We start from the raw sequence: 24,737 nt of genomic DNA, 5'->3' as shown, positions 1-24,737 counted from the left end.
CGAAAAAATAAAAGCGAAAAGAAAAATAGCGAAACTAAAATAGTGAAAAAAATAAAAGCGAAGTTTATATAATCACGAAATCGAAAATAGCGAAAAAATATTATTGTAATAACTACAAGTATAAAAATATAATACAAAAAAATTCAACAAATTATAGTTACATTTGTAGAGTTAAATTGTAAGCGATACCTTTTAAATAATTAATGTTGTCGTTAATATTGTAAGACAAGGTTAAATTACGTATTTTTTCTGAACAATTTTTATATATTTTTTTTTTATGTTTTTTGGCACCAGCAATGAACTGTTCCAGTTTAATGTCCTCTAAATGTTGCTGATCTTTCAACACATCGATAAATGTCTATAATGTTAGATGATATGCACCTTAAATTATAAACAAATTATAAACATTATAAATTATATTGAATTAAAATATAAATTATATACTAACCAAGTAATGAACTGAAACCTCTATGCCAACCTTCTACTGCATTGTTAGTCCTTGGTAATAAAGTGCTTGCCGATTCGTAACAATTCCATAAATTAATTGAATACTTTGGTGATCTACGACCTTTTCTTCGATCCATTGGGCGGCCTATCCAGGTGTCTTCAAAGTAGTCAATAAGTGGTTGTAAAATGTTTTCGTTATCTGTGTAGTATGGTGAATCTATTAATTCTTCAAACGCATCTATCACATGATTTTCTGGTACATATGCTAATGCTAATAAGAGCCGTATCTGTATTGAAAATGTCGAATCTGATATATATTTTTGGGCCGCATATATATAATTTGTTGTATTTTACGCCAAATACATTGGGAAAAATGGAAATGGCATCCTTTTTATTTTACATTAGGAAATACTTCTTTAAATGCATTAATTGATGCCATTTCAAAATCTGACATAATTGATGTTGGCGATAAAGTTGATTTAATTGTTTTTAATTGTTTAAGGAGGTGTACATATGTTTTTTGTGATTTGTTTGGTAATAAAGCGTAAACAGTTGGTATCAACGAATTTGTTGTTAATACGTGTATTGTGTAAATTTGAGTGAAAAGTGTCGGAGTGCACTTAAATGTACCATAAACGAACCAATTATTATATTTTTCCATTAATTCTAGATTCTCTTTTGTAAAAAATATTAAAATACGTTCATCTGATGGGCCGCTATCGTACTGCATGAATTGCCTTCCATCTTTAGTTAAGGTATACCTTTCGGGTATTTTGAGGTTAAAAAGTGACTGAGGATTCGGTGGTGCACAATCATTACGTTGGCGTACTCTTCTTAACGTGTGTTTTAAATTAGATATTTCGGGTAATGCACCTGATATCGAATGTAGGAAAAAAAAGCCACGGGAAAAATAATCCACAGAATAAAAAGCCATGGGAAAAATAAACCACGGAAAAAAAAAGTCAAATTAAAATAATTAAATAATTATATATATATTAATTATAATAAATTATATATATTATATTTATATAAATATAATATATTAAAATTAAAATTAAAGTTATTAAAAAATCTCTGCTTGGAAATCAAAGAAGGAAACAAAATCTTACCAGAATTTTTAACTGCAATTGCACACACAATACGTTTTTATTGACCTATATATTATACTTTTAATACTTATATACTTTTATTGCCTACCTACTCGAAAATCGACATTACAATATTATAATATTAGTGAAAAATGTTTTGACTTAATAATGACCTAACCTTATAATTTATTAATATTATAATATTAACAATTTTATTTTTATTTATGAATACGGACAATACAGTATGACCAACTGTGTTAAAAATTTTAAATAAATTAACATATTATAACCTGTGTATTAATAATTATATATATTATGTATACAATATGACCAATAATGTGTAAAAAAAATTTAAATAATACCTAATTTAATACTTTAATTTTAATTTTAATATATTATTTAATTATTTTAATTTGACTTTTTTTTCTGTGGTTTATTTTTCCCATGGCTTTTTATTCTGTGGATTATTTTTCTCGTGGCTTTTTTTCCCTGGATTTTTTTTTATTGGCTTTTTTTTTTCTGACTACCCCTGATATCATTGGATTTAATTGTGATGAAGCGATTATTTGTTGAGGGTTATCTTGTGACGATAGTGCTTGGGATTTCATTCTCTCGACTTCTTTTTTTACTTCTAATTTACATATATCTGGAACGTGGTTATGCTCTGAAGGCTCTTTTTTAATTATATTATAACTTGTAGTTGTTAATCGACCCTTACATTTCATATCTATGCATTTCCAATACTTCGATTCCTTGTACATTTTTTCCTCTCTATATGTATAACTATTATAAACTAGTAAAAGCTTATTTTTATTAGATTTAATGAATTCCATAACTTAAAAAATCAAATTTAAAAAATACAGTTCATATAAGAAATATGATAATAAGCACAACACTTTGCAAACGATTGTCACGTTGTCGAACGTCGTACACAACTATTTGATGTCCATATAGTATTAAGTATAGGTTACATTATGTACACTATTCACGACAAAACGACAAAAGCGATAATGGATATTACCTTGAGTCACAATAATAATGACAGACTAATAAAGATTACATTATTCCCTAATCTCTGTTTAATATTTACTATAAAAACAAGAGTTTTCCCCTAAACATTCGATATATTATTTTTCGCTATAATTAAGTTTCGTTATTTTTAATTCGCTATTCTTCTATTCGCAATTTTTTTTCGCTATTTTGGCCGGTTACCCGAACAACGTATGCGAGGGATGGAACAATAGATTTTTTTTCAGATTCAGTCATTTGGTTGGGCATACAAAATCATCAATTTGGAAATTATTAAGAAATATAAAAAACGAAATGGGGGCCGATAAAGCTAAATTAACATTAAGTGAAATTGGGTAATTGACTTACAAACGACCAAAAAAAGGGCATGTAATCAGCGCCGCAACTACACCATTTTGGTTAGTAAATAAATGAATTTGCCCTCACCCCTCTTGAAAATTGAAAAATTAACCTATTGACTATTATAAAATTAATTTTTCCAAATTTGAAAACATACTTTGGAATTTTGAGTTATTACTCAATACTTAATACTCCTACGCATGACGCGCTTTAATCAATTGCAACCAAACTACCAAACTATTTTTAATTTCGGTTATTCAGGCTGCACAAGAAACGTTAATGTACGAAAATGTTGTGTACAAAACAAAACCGATCTATTGCTCAATCTGTATTAATAATAATTATTATAACAAAATTATTTTATTTTATTTCTTTCTACATATTTTTTAATTTTTATCATTGAGCCCCCATTATGGGTTGGGGCCCTGGGACCATTGGCGAATGCAGAGGGGAGAGGTTTAAACACCCCCCGAAATAGTAGGTACAAAAAATAAATCATCTGACCAACAAATGTATTAGTATATTACTAATAACATTTCAAAAAAATTAAAATAAATTATTAGTTATTAAAAAGTTTCCCTTCTTCCATGGTTTAATTAATGGATACCTAAATCCGTAAATTAATGGATACAGTAAAATCACCAATAAAATGTATTATAATGCAGTTTCGAAGTGAGTATGACAGTATTTTATAACTTATTAATAACTGATCGACATCGAAGGCTGCCAATCCGATGATGTACGTAATGTAGACAGACGACGAGTGTAATTGCCGTCTACCGGAAATTCCTACAACTAATCTACAGTTCTACACTAACCTATAAATTGTAATAATTAGTTATTAATTATTATCTATGATATTATATTATTATGTAATATGTATATTATATATGTATTATGTATTTATGTATATAGTATAAGTGACTAAAATAAAATATAGAAAAGTGTAATACAGTATGAATAATATGATATTTATGAATACCTACTTTTAATTTTTTCAACCTCTCCCCCCCGAAATTTTTTCCTGCGTTCACCCCTGCATGGGACCGCGTGTTTGACACATGCAACACACCCGGTTATTGCGGCACTGCATGTAATGCAAACCAGATTGAAAAATTTATGTGAACAATTTACTAAAAAATAATTGAGTGTAAGTGTATTTTTGACTAACGTAGGACATAATATAAGGCTAAAATGTGATTAAAAATATGTGATGTGTAAAAATGTTTAATAAACTGACCTTATAATATGTAATATTTATTGATATTTAATTTTAATTAATTATAAACATGACTTTTTGAGCGAGTCCACGCTCCAGTGTAATATTCTTATCTATCTCAGTGTTAACATGCATATAGCAGTAGACTTCCAATATTATTATTATGATAGTTAGCTGTCTAGGTATTACGTTATAATTTATTTATGGTGTTGATTTTTCGTTCAACTAAATAATAAATACGGATGAGCAGGTGTTTCGATACCTGATAGCGAGTCATAACAATGTACAATGAAAACGAGTCGTTCGTCGAGCTAAATGAAAAAATGAATTGAGTTAAGGAGGATTTATAAGTCCATCTTGGTTCAAATATAATATGAACATAACTGTAAATTAAGGAAGACGAAACAGATCATATTTTACAGAATTTGGATTTTGAATCGAGCGAGCGGCGCGCGTCGCGTATGATAGTCACAGTATAGAGTGATGACGCTGCGTTATGGTGGTCAGGTGATGCCAACCATTGCAGGGAAACTGACGACGAGAGAATATTTATTATGTTTAGGTGACCGAAGGAAATTTTTACTACCACAATGGTAGGTACTGTATAGTGTATAGCAGATGCCAGGTATTAGCTTACGATCATTACTTTGATAATGCGTATTTAAGTACATTTAACCACTCACCCACTGGCCACCGTATTACATTCTGTTTTTTTTCGCGTTTTGTCTTCCACTCTCAGTTTTATTCTGACAAAAATACGAAATATCTCTTTACTTGTCCAGTAACTTCGAACATTGAGCGTTCGTCTCAACGTATCGTAGCTGTATTATACGTTAGCGTTATTCGTTGTAAACGGTGATTGCAGCTGTGACCAAATTGAGTGCCGATCACGTAAGTATTAAAAAACAAATTTATTTTAGTCGCTGTCCTTGGAACTTATCAACTAGGTAGGTACATCATTAATTATTATACTTATTTAATTGTTTTTTCGTTAGTTTTTAATCATTATGTGTGATATATTCTATTTCTCTTTAGCACATACACACACACACACACACACACACACACACACACACACACACACACACACACACACACACACACACACACACACACGCACGCACACACACGCACACACACACACACACACACACACACGCACGCACACACACGCACGCACACACACACACACGCACACACACACACACACCTCTTGTGCGTTTAATCATTTAATTGAAATAAAATTACAAAAATACTTGAAATTTTTAATCATCACCTTCTATTCTGAGCAGTGTTTATTTCAGATCTTTTATTCCTAGGAGGGGGTTATTGTAAATTTTCAAGGGGGTATACCATAGGATTAGGTATATGAGTAAATAAATAATACGTAGAGAACAGTGAGACGAACACAGAAAAAGTTTTGGGGGGTGTTTTTTCAGTTATTGATAAGTAGAACTTTTTTTAATAAACATACTATATTTTTCTATGAAAATTACCTATAATACTTTTTTTCAAATACAAACTGTTATAAAAAAAAATTACAATATTAAATTTAGTTTTCGTAAATTTGTAAATTTTTAGATATTATGTTAAGAATATCTTTACCATCACAATTCGCAATTTAAATTCTATATTATATCAATTGTTTTAATTTTATAGTAATATTTTTACCTATACCTGTTTATTAAAGTATATTATGACAATTTATTGACATTAAAATAGAATAAATAAATAACCTAATATTTCGAGGGGTGATTTAACACCCAAAACACCCTCATGTATGCGTGCCTGATAGAGAAGTAAACATTTTCTTTTCATTTCAATTTATTGGTATTTATTGATTTTCAGATAGATGCCTATGAGTACATAAAATATAAATTCTTAAAAATTCCTTGTCTAATTATAAAAAGGTCTAAAAAATATATAATTGACATTTAGCAATATTATTAATAATATTCTATTCTGATTTTAGTTATGTATGAATTATGTTAAGCAATATTACTTATATTATTTATTTTATAAATTAAACGAATCTGGCACTATTTTTATGGTGCCTTCAAATAAATTACTTCATTCACAGTATCTTCATTGGGTTCTAAGGGTCCTTCAGTACTAATTTTCATGCAGGATTTTTCTTGTCCCATTGAATTTATTAATTTTAGCTCACATTTTCTTCTACCAAACTATTTGAAACATATTTAAATTAATTTAGGTCTATCCAAATATTAGTTAGTTAAATACTAGGAAAGTACAAACAAAATTTTTAATACTCTCCTAGTGATTGTTATTAAAGATTCTAATGATTCAATCAAAGCTCCCACTTAAATTATTCCTTGTGATTTTTTTTATTAAAACGTTATTGTATTTATTCTATCATTGTACCGACACATTTTTTCACTCCTTTTAAAATTTTCAGTTTCAATTATTTGTCATGAACTATGTACCTACATACATTTACTTATTTGTGTAATGAATTATACTTGTCATTTGATTAATGCGGATCTGAGATATTTTTAAGATCGTCAATTGAAGAAGAAATTAAAACGAGTACAGATAATAGCTGTAAATTTTCTTTTTGTATAACTGCCTTAATTGTTACCTGCACCTAAATCCTCATTTATAAAAATTAAATTTAGTATTAAAAACTTGATTGGGTGATTTCTAACAGAATACCTCTGCTAATGAAGTAAGATCTGCTCTGTGTATCTTCCTATGTGTACTCACATACCTAAATAATCGATCTATACACTTTTTGACTGTATAAATTGATCAATAGTTATGTCTTAACCATGTATATCAATAGTTTCTAGTATTTAAAATTGTTTTCATTTATTGATTTTTGAATATTATGAAATATTTTCTCACATTTAGCAGATTTATAAAATAATTTATTAATATCTTTTAAATCCTTGAAGGGTTCATTGAATTGCAAAAATAAGTTAATGCTAATGATAATAAATAAGCTCTACAATGAATATATGGTATTTCTCTTTGTATTATTTTGGACATTCTTTTTTGTACTTCAGATATACTTCCAGATAAATTTTTAAACCAAGACTTATTAGTTTTGAATCTCTCCATCAATAGTTTCTGTGATAGAGCATCTGTGCCCAGAAAATTCTACGATGCATAAAATTAATTCTTTAATTTTACCATAATCTGTTTTAAAACGAATAATTATTGTCATTTCAAAAATAGGCACCGGTCCAATGTGTGGCCTACATTTAATAATTGACCTATCCTTATTATTGACTGGCTAATGTGTGACAAACGGCAGGTTGGTCTTGATACAAATGGCAATATCCAAACCATAGAATGTTTGTGGAAGATACTGAAAAAATGATATGAAATAAGAGTAAGGTGCATCTCTATTATTACCTAGACAACTTAAATATGGGTGGTGGAAGATCCCTACACTTAAACAAGTAAATTATCTATGACAAATTTTTATCAGCCATGAAAGATGATTTTATGACATAAATTATTATGATAAATTCTCATCAGACAAGAATGATAAATTTAAAATATAAATGACTTATAATATAATAACTATTAAAAATTGAGTATAGGTCAATAGGGCTATATGTAGGTCGCACACTGGACTGAAAATGTATGTGTAGGTCACACATTGAATCGGTGTCCAAAAATATTTTAATATTTTTTGACTTTGTCAGCCATTAATTAAAAGTATTTATATTTTAATTCATTTGAGTCATGAGTTTCAAGAACAGTGCCAATTCAATTTAATATTTCAATAGTTGTGTTTTTACTCATGTAAATTGACTTGTCACTTTAGTTTTTTCATTCACTCAAGTAAAGTTTGATTTTGTTTTAGCTCTAATTTAATTAATTACAGTTCATATGAATGATTAGGTATGAGGAATTTCTTCTTTTGCCAAATAATAAGCACTTTGTACAAAAGTATAGAAATTAATTCTATTTTGTATTTTTTCTGAGTTACTTTGTTGAACCATTAGGTTTGTTTTTCCTTGTAAGAAAAATTTGTTCAAAGCTTAATTTGTTTAAGGCGATATTCTAAATAAGCATTTTGTAATAGTTGACAAATTTTACTGGTAATCTGTAAATGGTGTACATATTGTGATTTCCAGTGTTGGGTAAACTACTTTAAAAAGTAATGAAATTATGTTACTCGTTACTTCAATTATTTTTATTTAAATTACATTTGCGTTACCTAAAATTATTTTTATCTCGTTACATTACTTTTTCATTAACAAAGTAGTGTGTTACAAATAACATTACTTTTTTTTACCTTTCTTTTTTTTAACCATATTCAATTCATATGATTCAAATATTATGTAAGTATATATTTTACAATCATAGACCTAGTGATAATATACCTATTATAGTATTATGTACAAATGTATGATCATCTCACCTAGCTATATTGCTATATAGTCATAAGCAATCATAATTCAATTTTATTTTTAAACCGAACTCTTTTCTTTCTGCTAATATAATGATAACATTTATTCCTGGAATGTTTAATAATATTGTTAACTATTATCGGAATTAAAAATAAGTATAATTAATTTTTGATTTGTCTGGGATATCCTATCGGTTTGTTTTTGTAATACATTCAAAACTATTATTTTAGTAACGTGGAAAATAATGCGTTAGTGCGTTACTTCATAAAAATTACTTTTCAAAAGTAATTTAGTTACAATTGCGTTATTTTAAGTATAATGTAATGAATTTACTGCTGCGTTACTGAAAAAGTAATTGCGTTACAGTAATTTGTAATTCGCGTTACATTACTACCCAACACTGGTGATTTCTGTTACCCACTTTAAAAATTACTAAGAAATTGTTCACCTACTTAACAAAATACCCCACCATTTTGAGTATTAAAATATAACTAGTTGAACAATTTTTCCCAATTGTTTTGATTAGAATACGTTTTTAATACATAATGGATACTTTTATCTTTCAATAATTTGTGAGTTAAGGTAAAACCGGTGGGTTATCACACTCATCATCGTCTTCTCTAATAGTCGCAATTGATTTTTTTGAAAAAATATATCTAATGCTAGATTGCTTTTTCGTTTTAACATACTGGTAGTTGGCTGTTAGTTTTTTATGAATTAAAAAGCACTATTGCAAATGGAATAAACCTATTTGAATTAAAAACATGTTCTAAAATCTTAATTTTCTATACATTATTTTATTTTATTTCAAGTTGAACAAGAGTGTGGACCGAAGAACTGATACCTGTATTTTCTCCCAATTTGTGTTCACTAGCCACATTGTTCTGCAAACCACTTAGCAGAAATTGGACAAAAATGGAACCAACTAGTAAATATTAATTTATTGAAAATTTTTTATCTAATATTTTATAATGCTTAAATTACTTTTTTTTTATGCCTACAGCTGAAAATATGCATTTGGTACTAATTACTAAAAGCCGGTATCATAGTTAGAAATACTATGATATAATTTTAATATAAATTAATTATTATTTTCATTATAATGTTAATAGGAGATTATAATAATTATCTGTATTACGAGGTCAAGTTTGAAACTGTGCATATAATATATTTAGCGGTTGTGGACAATGCACATTGTATACTAATAATAATATAAAATACTTAATATGATGATATATATGTTAGGTTTTATTTTTTCTCGATTGGTACTCTTATTTTCATGGATACTTATTTTTGTATAATCAGCTTTTAAAAATAAGAACTAATCAAAGTTTGATTTTAATATGTTTGTGTATTATGCAGTCTATAAATTGTTTTGAATACCTACATTTTCTATTTATCACTCAATTATTTATGCAATATAACTTAAAATATTATTGATCATGTATTACTTTTGTTTGTGTATTGAACTTATTTTTACGCTGAATGTTTATAATGACAATATTACTGTTATTCTTAATACTTAATACTTTTTATATATTGCAGCTTTTGCTTTATTTTTAAATTGTATTTTATTACTAGGTTTAGTGAAATCACTAAATATTTATTGAACCAATAGTGAGCCCTTACAGGTACATGAATTATTAAATTAATTGATTTTTCATGTAAACCTTGATATAAGGCTTGTTGAAATAATATAAACTGCTTTCTTCCTAAAATTAAAATGCTGAATATTGATTCTTAATGATTTATTCATGGCTTAATATTTAGCTGAAGTTAAAGACAGGCCAGTGACATGTCCTTTCTTATCAAAAACTAATTTAAGTGGATTTGTATTTTTATAAATATCTGAGTATATTATAATATTATGTATTGTTATTTAGATTATCTTAAAAAAGAGAGGCCTCTAAATGCATTGGAAAATAAATTAGTTATACCATGGAGGAGAAATCTAAGATCTGGAGGTTCTTCAGGACGCTCAACTATGGTTAAAATGAACTATATACCTATAGATCTAGAAGAATTTTATAAAAAGACTGTATATCACATAAATGTGGTATTCAATCCAACTGACCCAAAAAGGCTTCTAAGGTAAATTTATATAATTTAATATATTATGTATAACATTAGGTAATCTTGTAAGCCATCCATGACTTTTGTCTCCTATATACACTTATTTTTAAACATAAAACCGGCATTTATTGTTGCCTATTAATGAAAGAACAGTATGAAGTATATTTTCAGGATTTGAATTACAATTTACCAGTGGCGTAACTATGGGGTAGCGAGGGGTAGCGGTCGTGACCCCAAACATTTTTATGGGGTGGCAAGAGTATCATTTTGTTACCCCAAAATTTTTTATATAATTTAGTAAAAAAAATCCGCGTCAGTGAGTATTTACTATTTATTTATCTTTAAATAGTTATCAAGAAAAAAATACGTTATTTGTGAATTTTCGGGGTACCACACGATTGCGTACGATGTTTCTTTTTGAAAACACGATTGCGTACGATTTACTGTGCATCGTTGCTAAATTAATGTTTTTATTTTTGATCAGTAAAATTTAAATTTTGGAAAAATGACTTAAGTTATGGTACCACTTAAAAATCTCAATTTTCGATAAATACCTATGTTATAATAATATAGTACACAAAATAAAATAATTAAATGTTAAAATAATATAATAAAAAATAGTTATTCAATAATAATAAAAAAAAAAATTATGGAAGTAACCCCTGTTCTATAAGTTCAAAGCAAATGGCAACAGTGCTTCAAAGCTGCAGATAAAAATCGTACGCAATCGTGTTTTACCGGAATTTTCGTGTTATAAAACTGTATAATAATAATATATAAGTATAATGATTATTTTAAAATAATTTAGGAGGAAATTATGCGTATAAGTGGTACTCATCACTCATTATGCTTATTGGAGAAGGTGAAGTATTTAAAAGTGTTCGTTACCCCAAATATTTGCTGTTAGTTACGCCACTGCAATTTACCGTACAATAATATGGCAATTAATATTACAACATAATATTTATGTAGAGTAGGGACCAGACATACATATATATATATATTCCTAATATTAAAAAAAGGATTTAGAATACATAATATACTGAATACTTAAAAACAAGTATTCGAATACCTTATAATTATAATATTCCAAAGTATTCAGAATACTGAACATTATTTTAACTTGTGAAAGGAGAGTTAAACATATAAAAATGAATCCCCCCCCAACCCACTGGTAACACCACTGTTTAAATTAATATAAAAATTAAAAATTAATTAAATTTTATCGTCTTTGCTATCTCGTTCTACAAAATTGAAAAATATTAAATAACCTACTGTCCAACTGAAAATAAAAGAAAACAAAATAATATATTATTACAAAATATTTTGTATAGAAATATATATATATATATATATATATATATATATATATATATATATATATATATTAGATACAGGTACCTACAAAAGCAATTTCTGTAAATGAAAAGAATGAAATTATTTTTAAAATGTGATTGGACATTAAAAAAGTATTCTGAATACTGTATTTGGAATACTATCCAAGTCTGGCAGGGACACAATATTAAAATATTAAATATATGATATATGTTGTTGTATGTAAGTCACTAATATATGAGAGACTTGAGCCGTTATGTGTAAGGAGAGTTCCAGTGTTGTAGAGTTTAGCAAGAGTGTATATAATGTATATGACGGTTGCATGTGTAGAGGTGAACGGCCATCACAAACATACCTTGAAGAATTGTAGAATTAATTTTCTCAAAAGTAATTTGTTTTTTATCTTTATAGTTTATACGAGTATTTCACATGGTTATGCCTGACACTTGGTGAATAAAATGTTTCTTTTTATTTTTATGTGCCTTTTGAAACCTTTTGTTCATTGGCTATTATTAAATAATTTTAAAATTATGTTTAGAATTAATTTATAAGCATAAATCATAGTTTCAATTTAGATCATATTAAATTATATTACCATTATAATATTATACCTTATATAAGTACAATATGATCCATTCAGCTTTGTAGATTTTCATAATATTAATTTACTAAAGTATGCGAGACCAAATAAGGAAAAACAATATTATCTATAATGCTTTAATTTGGGCATGTGAAATATTTCTGTTCTTTTGTTGCCAAAATATGTATTAAAAAAGTGAAATATTTAACGAAACAATCGGTGTTATTATTTTTAAAAATTATTTATCTAATCATTTTTATCATTGTCTTTTTTATAAGTATTAATAAAAATATTCTGAGTGTGTATATTGCGCTATTGTATGGTGTATGAACAATCTGCACAGTTAATAAAACATTAATTTTATAATTTAGTATAATTGTAACTATCTCAATTTTAATTGTAGACTTGCATTGGAAGAATTTAATTTAAAACATTACCCAAATGTTCAATTTGTTTTTGATGGACGGAGTAATATGTATACTACAGCGGAGCTAAAAGCGGTATGTTAATTTTAAACTAAGTAAAATAATACTTATAAAAAAATATCTGTCACTAAACCTGACCCTAGTATAAATTCAATATAAAATAATATTGCTTTGTTGACTAATGTTTTTCAAATACTATTTTATACCTACAATTAAATACATTTTTAACTTTTTTTTCCTTAACAATAGGTATTTTAAATAATTAACTGTAAGGGGATTTGATACCCTGTCTGTGTTTTCTATCAAAATAAACCTATCTTATGCCTACTGTAATGTTTATCTTAAAAATGCTATAAATATAATTCTAAATTTCTGAAACATAATATTTAAATTTGTCATTATCCATGAAGTTTATCTGAAAACAAATTTTAAAATTTTGAATGTTGATATTATGGAAGTGGAAAAATGAATTAAATAATGTAAGAAAGTTGTTTTAAAAAAAATGTCACAAAAATTTGTGTAGTACGTTATTGAGAATTGTGTTCACTTCTGGAAGAGTTACGCTATTTATTTTTAAACACAGTCTTTTACACTAATGATTACTTACAACACATACACATTTTCAAGACTCGCACTTCATTTATTATGTCACCTATTATGTATGATTTACCAATTAATTAACAATAAATATTGATGGAATATTTTATTTTTCAATTTCTTCAGTTTACTAAATGTTCAGAAATTGGTATTGATAAACATCATAATACTAGTCACAATGATAAAAGTAGACGGTGGTGGTGACGAAAACTCATCATTGCCAGTCATAGCCACGCCCATTCTTCCTCCCGCTTGGTAATTTTGATCTCTGGACCGGCAGTGCCAGCGAAGCGTGTGCGTTATAAAAGCCTTGTGCAAAAATTGGCCGCCTTCTACTCTTGTTATTATAAACAGAGTATAAATAGGAATTTTGTTTGCAGAAATTTTCCACCTCTGTACACAAAATTACAAAATTGTTTCTTTTCAAGTTTGGATTCTAGATTACTGTTTTGACTGAAGACTTTTTATGTATATCAACATAGGTTCTTAAATTTTAATATAGACTCAGTTTTAATCCAGTTATTAAACTGTCTTGTGGAGGACAAGCAATGTCAAAAATTACATTAAATTATTTAACTTGTGATTAAGTTGTTTAAAATGTTTTTCTGAATAAACAATTGATTTTTTAATTATTTTATTTCTGACAACTGCCGTATATACATATATATATGTGCTTAGTATATAGGTGGGCCTCAGATTTTTTTACAAAATTGGGGGTCCGCACAACTAAAAAAATTGGGGATTGTTGGTGTATATATTATGGCATAATAATTATGCTCTTAGATGTATACTTATTAAGATAACATATTTTTATATAAAATGTTAAAAAAAATATTTTTCATATTCTAATAATAAAGAATCATTTAAAATATGATTTGTTTCCTTTTCCTATTGTCAGTACGCATATTATTTTTTAAGTTCAATAAGTCTTGTTTGTTCTCATTCCATTAAGTTAATACATTTTAATTTTTCTACGATATTAATCTATCACAAAAAAACAAAACTAAAAATCTGTAATTTCTTTTTGAAAACTCAATTGTATATGTACATGTTTGAAACTGGTTTCTACAATATACAATCACAGTATATCTATGTATTATGTGTCTATGACTATAATTAATTTTCTGAACGATGGATAATATTATGTTCTTATAAATAACTATTCTAACTTAAGATATATTAAGTACTTATGAAGTTATTTAATTTTTCTTAAAATAAATAATAAATATGTAAATTCATATTTAAGAATGTTTTTATTCTTAGGAGACAGATTCAATATCAATATTAGATGTTGAATATAATAAAACTGTTGTATTCATTATCAATACAAAAGTTGTCAATACATTTCATATGAATAAAGTTGAGCAGTATTTAAAAACAGGATCATCCAATAACACCCCCCATGAAGCATTGCATGTATTGGATGTCGTATTGAAAAATACTCTGACTTCTTTAAGGTAAGTAAATTATGTTTAAGATAGATAGAATTATTGATAGTATTGAAGACGAAATACAAAAAAAAATATCTGCCAAAGTATAAAAATATATACACATTAGACATGATATTTATTTTAAGTAGATTCTCATATGATATCATTTTTCCCTGATTATAAAGACTTTTAATTATGGCATAATATGTTGTAGTCATAAACTAGTCAATCGGGTATAGTGAGGATAAATCTGTCAAATGTTGTCTTATAGGTTTATTAATAATGGAAAATCGTTCTTATCTATTCCACGTTATATATCAGAAGATTTGGGCGATGGATTAGAACTATGGGAAGAATTTTATCAAAGTCGAGTCATCGGTTGGAAACCTTATATAAATATAGATGGTAATTATTATTATTAAGTTTTTTCAATTTATTAATAATGCATTATTTTAATGTTATAGTTTATTAATTCAGACATTTCTCTGCACTTAACCAAGTTAATTAATTATATGTTTCAATAATTTTTTCATATGGGTATTAAATTATATTTACTAATTTATTTTTAGTGACAAACAAAGGATTTCTAAAGCATCAGCCATTGGTAGATTACATTGCTGTAGACCTGTGCTGTGATCTTTATGTTGCAATGAATCAAGCAAATATTAATAAACTTGAAAATTATGTTAAAGGATTAAAGGTTAATTTTGAGATACCAAATCAACCTAATACAAAACGAATATACAGAGTAAATGGTCTTTTAAGTTCTGCATCAACATTTTAGTAAGTTTAATAAAAATAAATGATTTTTTAAAGAGATAATCAATTATGGTTATTTCCATAATAGTCTCATAAAAAACTATTATTGCTATTGTTTACTAAGGTTTTTACAATTTTGATGTAACTTAAATATTTTATGTATTGGATAAATTTTTATAGTAATAAGTTGTCATTGGATTAAATACAAGTTTTGAAAAATTAAAATACTTAACAATTCATGATAAAATGAAATATTTATTTTTTATTTTTTAGTTTTGAAACAAAACATGATTTGAAAAATTCTACAAAAATGAATGTTGTTCAATATTTTAAGTTGGTTCGAAATTATGACATCAAGTATCCAAATTTGCCTTGCTTACACGTTGGCTCGGTTAATAAAAAAACTGCGATTCCAATTGAAGTAAATATTCATAATGTATTATAGTCTATACAATTTTATGTATGGTTGTAGAGTTCAAGTTCTATTAAAATTCAATGTAAACTAATAATATTAATATTATTGTCACTTTTTTGCTCATCATCCACCTGTAATATCAACAATATATTAATATTAACTTATTGTTTTATTAATTATTTTGCACATCTGAACAGTGGCGTGGCGATGGGGGTAATCGAGAGGCAGCCGCCTCTCAGTTTTTTTTGGTGGGTGATGAGTGACACTGGTTGGATGGGAAATAATTTGAATTCATAATAACGAATTTAGGAAAATAACACATAAAATAATATTTTAATATTGTTTAATATTGATATAAATGAAAGCTAGTATCAAGTAGGCAGTGGTTACTAACCATTAGTTGGTAATAATACCTGCCTAATAAGTACAATTGTCTGTGAAAAGCAATCACCCCCCCCCCCAACTCTATTTCCAATTGAGAGACAAAATTATGGTTGATGGGTGAGTAGGTGGGTGGTTATCGCGAAATATACTTGCCTCTGAAAATATTCGAGTTCGCCACACCACTGCATCTGAAGTATGGTAATTAGGTATAAATTAGAATTTTACTTATGAAGAACAATCAACTAATTTAAAATGCTCATATCTCACTTTAAAATTAAAATATAAAAATAATGTGTGCAATTGATAAGATAATATTAATTCTAAATTTGTCAATAGGTCAATATACTCTAAAATTAAATATAAAAGAGTTAAATTAGAGGTTCCCAACCAATAGACTGCGGATCACTGGTAGTCAGTGAGACATGGTGTTGTGGTCCTAGAACCATACTAACAAAATTTAAAAATATTAAATTTTTCTTTCGGGGCGTGACACAAATATTTTGTAATAAAAATACATTTTTTTATAACATACATTTTTGTTGAATTCTTAATAAATGTTAGACTTTTATTTAAACTTAAACAATAATAAACATTATTGTATGTCAGTTGTAAGGAAGTTCATAGTATTATATATTATATTATACTATATTATTATTCATAATTTAAATTCTAAAATGTGTGAATAAATTAATTATTTTTATTAGAAAAAATGAGATCTAAAATTAAATGACCACAAAACAAAATAAAAACGACTGGTTCAATTAATAGAATATAATTAATTACTATAACTAACGGTGGTATTAAAATTTGTATACTTTGATTCTTTAAGGCGTTAGAGTCTAAGAGAGATAGATTTCACTAGGTCACACAGCGCGGCGGTGGCGTATAGTTTTATACAGGAATCTCCGACACGGTCTAGATTATTTCTTTATAATTTTTGTTATATTCAACAAAAATTAAAAATTGAGACAACTATCATAAGTCTGTGGGTTTTAATGAATGTTTGTGTATGTTTTGTCGTTTTACTAAATTTAAATGTACATAATTAATTTTTATTACCTATATTAAGTATGATACTAGAAATTGGAATAGGTAATAAGGTAATATTATTCCAATACTTCACATAAATATATACTTTTATAAAGATGAATATATGTATAAATATATTTATTTTTCTAAAAACTAAAAATAATAATATAAATATTTTGAATAGAATTATAAAATTAAATTGTAAATCTTGAATATCTTTTAGAATGTATTTCTTCAATATTAAATCTTGGTATTGGAGCTCTAGACTTGGGAATTTTAATTTCTTCTGGAATTGTTATGATATTATATTCGTTTGTTTTTGTTTTCACCAATCATTAGCGTACTGCTCATTATACACTTTTTATTGTATATTTTTTTTGCGGTTTCGAGTATACCATTTTATCACCTACTACTTATTACCTACCTTGTAACTGTTAAGTTTATCTATCATCGTTTTGGCTCTACATTGATCAGTCTTTCAGTCAGAAAATATCTGAATATATATAGATAGATGATAAATAGTAAATAAATGCAAACTTGCAATCAAAATGTTGTTAACTCTGAACAGTGATTATTATTGAAATATAATATATTATATAATATAGTATAAAATATTTGTTTTTCTTGCGATGTGTGGTTTGGTGTTTTTAAATATTTTCTTCAGTTTTTAAAGGATGAATTGGGTTAGTAACTATTGATTAGAATTGATCACCTTTATTTTACTTAATGCCCACTAAGAGACATCAAACTCAAGTATGTATGGCGTTCTTTTAAGATATTACATTTGCAACAATACTTATATCCTTTATCTTTTCGGACAATTATGTATAATGATTTAAAATTGTTATTTTAATACAAGTATTTATTATCAAGCAATCTATAACATGCTTAAAATGTTTTACTTTTTCCTCAGGTTAATTGGGATTACTTTTAAGTTTCATATAATTATTTGTTAGGTTGGAAAGAATAAGTATAATTATGTTGGTATAAAAATATTATCTCATTGTTTCAATACTTCTTATTTATTACTAGTACTATTTGGATAGATTAATTTCATTGTTTTGTAATAAATGGTATATAAAATCTAATTTTAGTTGTGCATCGTTCAAAAAGGGCAATCATGGTCTAAAAGTTTTACCGAAACCCAAATTGAGAATATAGCTAAAAATTCAACTTGTACAACTGCAGAACCACAAAACACAATAGAAAATTTTATCAAACATGTTGATTATAACAAAGATCCTGTACTAAAACATTTTAGTATTAAAGTTGAAGAAAATATGATTTCTGTTCCTGCAAGAGTATTAGATCAACCATTTTTGGAATATGCTCAAAATAAGGTAAACTTTTAAGTTTTTGAATAAACAGTTTCTATTAATATCAATAAGTTATTTAATCATCTAGAATCAGTAGAAATAATATTTTTAAAACAAATTATAATGAGACAAATGTTATGTGAAATCTTATTTCTTAATTGATTTTAAAAATTATGGTTTAATTTGTTGATATAATATAGAATCATAAAATTATTAAAAAGTATTAAAAAGTATTTATTACAATATAAAATTGTATGCGCAACCTTCATAATAAAGTTCTATATATTTTGCTCAATCAAAATTTTGAGTTTAAAATGTCGGTTCTAAAATCATATATCTTGGGATTTTACGATTCATATTTTCACATGTTGTACAATGATAAATTGAATTTTTACAGTTCTAATTTGTTGTAATTTTTATGATTTCTTGTATTATATAAAAATACTTAACTATGTCTTTAATATTTATTTTTATTATTGTATGTAATTCATATTGAATTATATTTTACGTTTGAAAATTATGTTTAAGGAAGTTATACCTAAATCTGGTGTTTGGAATCCAAAAGAGTTTTCTAAAGCAGTACAAATTAGACGATGGGTTATATTGAATATGGATCAGTATATCAGCTATTCAGACATTAGGTAAAATTATAAAATTATCATTATTACATTTCAATAAAATTACAAAATTATTTTTTCATTTAATTTCAGGAATTTTGAACAATACTTGATACATAGTGGTAAAAATCTAAATTTTAATGTGAGTCCAGTGAGTTCTATAATTAACTGTTTTTTAAAAAAAAATTGGACTGTAAATAAAGGTCTCAAAGAAGTAACTAATATTTTCAAAACACAGAAGAAAAATACAAATTTGTTTTTGGTTATTGTCCCCACAAATTCTTCTTCTTCAATTTATGGTAATTATAAATTTCATTTATAAAAACAAAATAATAACAGGTAAGACTTGTCTTTGTAATATATCTGTTACTATATCTATTACTTTAATAAAATGATTATTGGGCCGACAAACTTTTTGCTTCATCTTAAACTAAATAAATGTATGCCCCTGCTCTTTTCTATTTTAAACATTTTATCATTAGTTGTTGTGCTTAATTTCTAAATAATTTATTTTTATACTTAGATTTAATTGCATATATTTTGGTTTAGGAATTGTTAAACAAGCATCAGAACAAATTGTTGGTGTACTCACACAATGCATTAAATCCAATACTCTGAGTAATATGAATTTATTAGCAATAAATAATTTCATATTGAAAATTAATTCTAAATTGAATGGTATCAATCACTTGATAGCTGAAAGATGTCGGTAAGAATATAGGTTTTAATTAATTTATGAGTCTTGCTCTTCTGGATAAAGGATAAAATAATGTTTTGTTATGAAAGTGCAAAAAAAAAAATAACTAATCAGATCAGAAATATTAGATTTTTTTGTGTCCTAAATTCATATATAATAGACATAATGAAATGATATATTATACATGATTTAATATTCAATGATTATGCTATTTCTGATAAGTATCTTTCAATAAAAAATAAAACATCTTAAAAATTAATACAAAATTAATCTTAAAATAAAATTTCTGCATCTGTGATATACTTATGTGTTATGTATAATTTTAAGGTTATATTAGGCGCTTCTCCTTATTTATTCAAATACTAATATGTCTGTAGTGTCTATTTTACTATTATCTCAGTAATATAATATTTTTTTTAAATAATTTTAACTAAGAACAATTAATACAGATTAATTTTATACCTAGATATTGTTTATAGGAACTGTTATATACTGATTTGGTATACTTAAATAAATTATTGACCAATAATAATTATAAATAAATATGTAAACCATTATATTATATTAACTGTTATATTTATTTATTTTGAACTTTCAATATTTATTATTTAGTCCATCGTGTATGAAAGATGCAATTATTTTTGGAGCTGATATATCACATATTGGGTCTATAAATAACAGTGCTCCATCAATTGCTGCAGTGAGTATACTAAAATATTACGTTAGTTTAGACTCGAAAACTAGAATAGTGACATGAAATTATCTGTTATTGCATATTATTTAAAAATCTTAAAATTATATACAGAAAATAATACATTTCAAATTATTTATATAAATTATGTTGAAATTATATTTTTCTTGTAAGATTAAGCATTAGTTAATTATATATAGTGGAATCTGCTTAATGGGGACACCATATAAAAGGAACAACCGTTTTATAGAGACAAATTGGCAGAGCCCCGAACAAATGTATTCATTTTAGGCAATTGAACTTTTTTTATAAGTGAAATCTGTTAAAACCTGTTTTCTTATCAAAACTGTATTTATTTAATCGCAATGGCCCTAATATATTTTATATGTTAACTTTATGTCATACAATATGTTATAATATCGTACCATGAAGATAAGAAAGGTTTTTGAAATAATTAAATTTATAATTATTATATAAATTATAAATTAATGTATTATTGTGTAAATAGAACAATAATACTTGTCTTATTTTCCATATGCATGATCAAACTGCAAAAAAAAATTATTCGGTCAGCGCCCAATGTGTCCCCGGATTTTCTCGTACTGTGTGTATATATATTATTGCTTTTAAAAATTGAATAAGTTATTTTGAAAATATATTTCGAATGTAAATTATTTAAAATACAGTAAATACAATACACATAAATTGATTTTAAGTTCAAATTTTGTTACATTAGAAATGTAAATATATACTTCATACTTTTCAAATTTAATAATTCACAATTCATTTTTCATAGGCATTAACTGTGAAAAAACAATCCAGCAACCATTAATTTTCATTTAGGAGATGCCGCATGTACAGTTAATTTAAACATAGAAACTTTGCATTCAGCAAAATCAACTTAGTGTTATTAACTTTAATATTCAAGTATTTTCTTAAATTAATCAAATCAAAAGTTTAAACTAAAACAATGTGTTTGCAGATTGATTTTTTACAATATTTTAATTTATGTGATAAATCTATTATAATTATGTGCATTTATTTATTACAATATTTTACATACTCATAATTCGCTTATAAATTGAAATATCATAAAAATATATGTGTCCAAACACAGATAATGTTTAAGTTTAATGGTAGATTCATTTATTTTAATATTATTCAAGTTGACAACCATAATTTTGGTTTGACTTTGCTATGTTGAACGTTTGTGAGACAAGTGTGGGTTGTGGATGTTTTCTAACTGCCATCATCTTGTTTCATTATTATATGTAAATATTATGTTTTGATATTTTACATTTTTAGGTCTTATGTTTTCAATATAATAATGTTCAGAGATAAATATGAAAATATTAGAATTCTTATTATCTAGGCGTTTTTAAATAAAACAATTTCTGCAGATATTAGATTCTGAGTGGAGCGAGGATAGTTTTTACTATGATGTTTATTTCTTTTTCTTTTTTATTCTGTAAACACTTTTTCTCCCTCTAAATTTGCTCAAAAGTATCAAGTGTAGTATCGTTTCTGAAAGGTAATGTTCTTAAGCTGGTACTTTAGAGAGGTCATTTTTCAATTTTCAAAACAGTACTCGAAATAAAAGGGTTAAAGGAGAAAAAAGTACGATTTCATGATTTTATAATATTAAATAATTACGGACGATTATCACCATAGAAACGAATAAAATTAAACAAAAAGATTCCCTCGTCCGCTCAGTATTTTTGTTTTTCAATGAATGTAATCATTGCATTCAAATCGAATGCAGTAAAATTACACTATACTGTCCAAGGACCAAAGGGACGATGGACAAACATCCACCACCAAAATGCTGACCTAATTTTTTGTAACTTTTCTATAAAAATAAAAATTATATGTGTGTACACTATTTTATTGATGGAAATTTTTGAAACCTGTTTTGTTGAGTTATAACCTTTGACTAGTAAAATAACTTTATTTTAAAATTAAATCATTTTAGCTACAGTTAATAGAAGTTACTATTCAGTATTTCCTTGTATATTAATCATGTATTTTATTGTAATGCCATATAAAAATAAATAAATTTGCAAAAATTGGTATCATATATGAGTAAAATAAAATTTTTTTTTCATGATTTAGGTAACAGCCAGCTATGATCTCAACTTAAGTCAGTATGCTATGGAATGGCGTTTTCAGCCACCTTTTGAGGAGATCATTCTAGATCTAGAGAACATAATTTATAAGCTTTTAAATAATTTCAAAGAAAAGACAAATGTTATACCGAAGAAGATATTATACTTTAGGGATGGTGTAAGTGAAGTGCTTAGGGAACATTTGGTGGAATGTGAACTGGTGGCCATCCGTCGAGCATGTTTACGATTGAATTGTTTCTACACACCTCCAATAACAATTCTTGTCATACAAAAACGACATCACGCTAGAATCTTCCCTATTCATCATATCGATATGAATGGGATGTCTGGTAATGTCTGCCCAGGCATGGTTATTGATACTCACATTACTCATCCTACAGAACTTAATTTTTTATTATGTAGTCACTCAGCAGTTAAAGTAAGTTTTCTATTTGTAGTTTAGATCTATTAATTATTTAATTTTGTTGAATAAATTTATTTGCCTTTGAAGGGTACATCAAGACCGACTAAATATCATGTGATTTGGGATGACAGCTATTTCGAAGAAAACGAGATTGAACAACTCACATTTTACTTGTGTTTTATGTCTGCTCGTTGCAGCCGTTCTGTATCATATCCTGCACCGACATATTACGCTCACTTGGCTGCATTCAGAATTCGTTCCTATCTCGAAAAGTTAGTTAACATTAGATTATAGATATTTATCATAAAATGTAATATTATTGTTTTTGATTTTTACAGCAAAACAATAAATATAAATCGATTAGATGAGGAGCAAGTCAAAAACCAATTGAACTCCAAGCTCATTGAAAACACTCCTATGTTCTACATTTGAACAATATAATACATATATCAATGGTTCTTTAACTATTGGTGAACACGGACCCTTGATGGTAGATTTTTAGAAATTATGGAACACAGGGGCTGTTGATCACAGTTCAAGAACCGCTGTAAAATATATAACATAATGTATTTAGAGTGGCCAGGTATAAAATACAATTATATGGGACTTAATTTTGATGTATTATTTTTATCGCCTTCTTCAGACCCGGAAAATTGTTTCATTCTTAACTTCTCATTGGCTATTCATATTATCAATACTATATTATATTTGACAATTTAGAGTCCCCAAAGCTTATGACTGGCCAACCTAAACAAAATATAGCATATAAGGTACTTGTGTCTATTCAGTGAATTGCTTATTAAAATAACGATTGTTAAAATCATAAAAAATTCTCTCTTTTTTATTATAATTAGCAAAATGTATTGAAATTTATTTCAACATTTAGTTTTGTGAATTTTTAATAATATTACGATGTAATAAAAATTATGATACATGCATATTATGCAATTAAATTAAATTATTATATTTGTTGACTTATGAGTGAATATTTTATATATCTCATATATAATTGATAATAAAAGTATGATACTCTCTCTGACTACTTATAAAATAGGTAATACGTAATAACTATACATTCTAGGTTTCTTATTCTTCTAAATATTTTTCTTTCAATTAAATAAACAATTTTTAAGAGTACAATAGTATAAGTGGAACGTAAACAACGCTCCAAAGATGACATGTACAGTACCATCGCTTTCACAGCTGGCCGTAACAACGCCTATTGTCTATGCAACGAAGTTCTCACGGCGTAGGAACGGGAGAAGCACATTATTTCACAACTATTTCACAGTGAGAGGAATTCAAAAATATAATTTTTACATAATATCTTATAATTGTTTTGAAATTGGTATT

At 26.4% G+C, this 24,737-nt stretch overlaps 2 protein-coding genes and 1 pseudogene across 2 annotated transcripts; 1 reads left to right on the top strand and 2 right to left on the bottom strand.

Annotated features, from left to right (window-relative positions):
- Positions 1-157: 157 nt before the first annotated feature.
- On the bottom strand, positions 158-901 carry LOC149062929 (uncharacterized; annotated as a pseudogene).
- Positions 902-1,999: 1,098 nt separating this feature from the next.
- Positions 2,000-2,368, bottom strand: LOC149062928 (FLYWCH-type zinc finger-containing protein 1-like). The gene has a single exon (XM_089215448.1). The coding sequence runs from the start codon at positions 2,366-2,368 to the stop codon at positions 2,000-2,002; it is 369 nt and encodes a 122-aa protein (XP_089071574.1).
- Positions 2,369-4,801: 2,433 nt separating this feature from the next.
- LOC107168548 (protein argonaute-2-like) lies at positions 4,802-24,207 on the top strand. Its single transcript, XM_089215913.1, has 16 exons — positions 4,802-5,013; positions 9,320-9,435; positions 10,391-10,598; positions 12,899-12,995; positions 14,781-14,974; positions 15,219-15,352; positions 15,517-15,730; positions 15,980-16,127; positions 18,629-18,874; positions 19,379-19,491; positions 19,561-19,766; positions 20,017-20,176; positions 20,777-20,864; positions 22,968-23,399; positions 23,472-23,656; positions 23,723-24,207. The coding sequence occupies exons 2-16, from the start codon at positions 9,423-9,425 to the stop codon at positions 23,814-23,816; spliced, it is 2,532 nt and encodes an 843-aa protein (XP_089072039.1). The 5' UTR covers positions 4,802-5,013; positions 9,320-9,422; the 3' UTR covers positions 23,817-24,207.
- The last annotated feature ends 530 nt before the right edge of the window (positions 24,208-24,737 follow it).

The sequence above is a fragment of the Diuraphis noxia genome, unplaced genomic scaffold, assembly GCF_037042655.1.
Source record: "Diuraphis noxia isolate RWA-SAM2 unplaced genomic scaffold, SU_Dnox_SAM2 contig0001, whole genome shotgun sequence".
In the NCBI taxonomy this organism is placed as follows: domain Eukaryota; kingdom Metazoa; phylum Arthropoda; class Insecta; order Hemiptera; family Aphididae; genus Diuraphis; species Diuraphis noxia.
The sequence above is the reverse complement of the archived record's forward strand: the minus strand, read 5'-3'. Positions and strand labels throughout refer to the sequence as shown.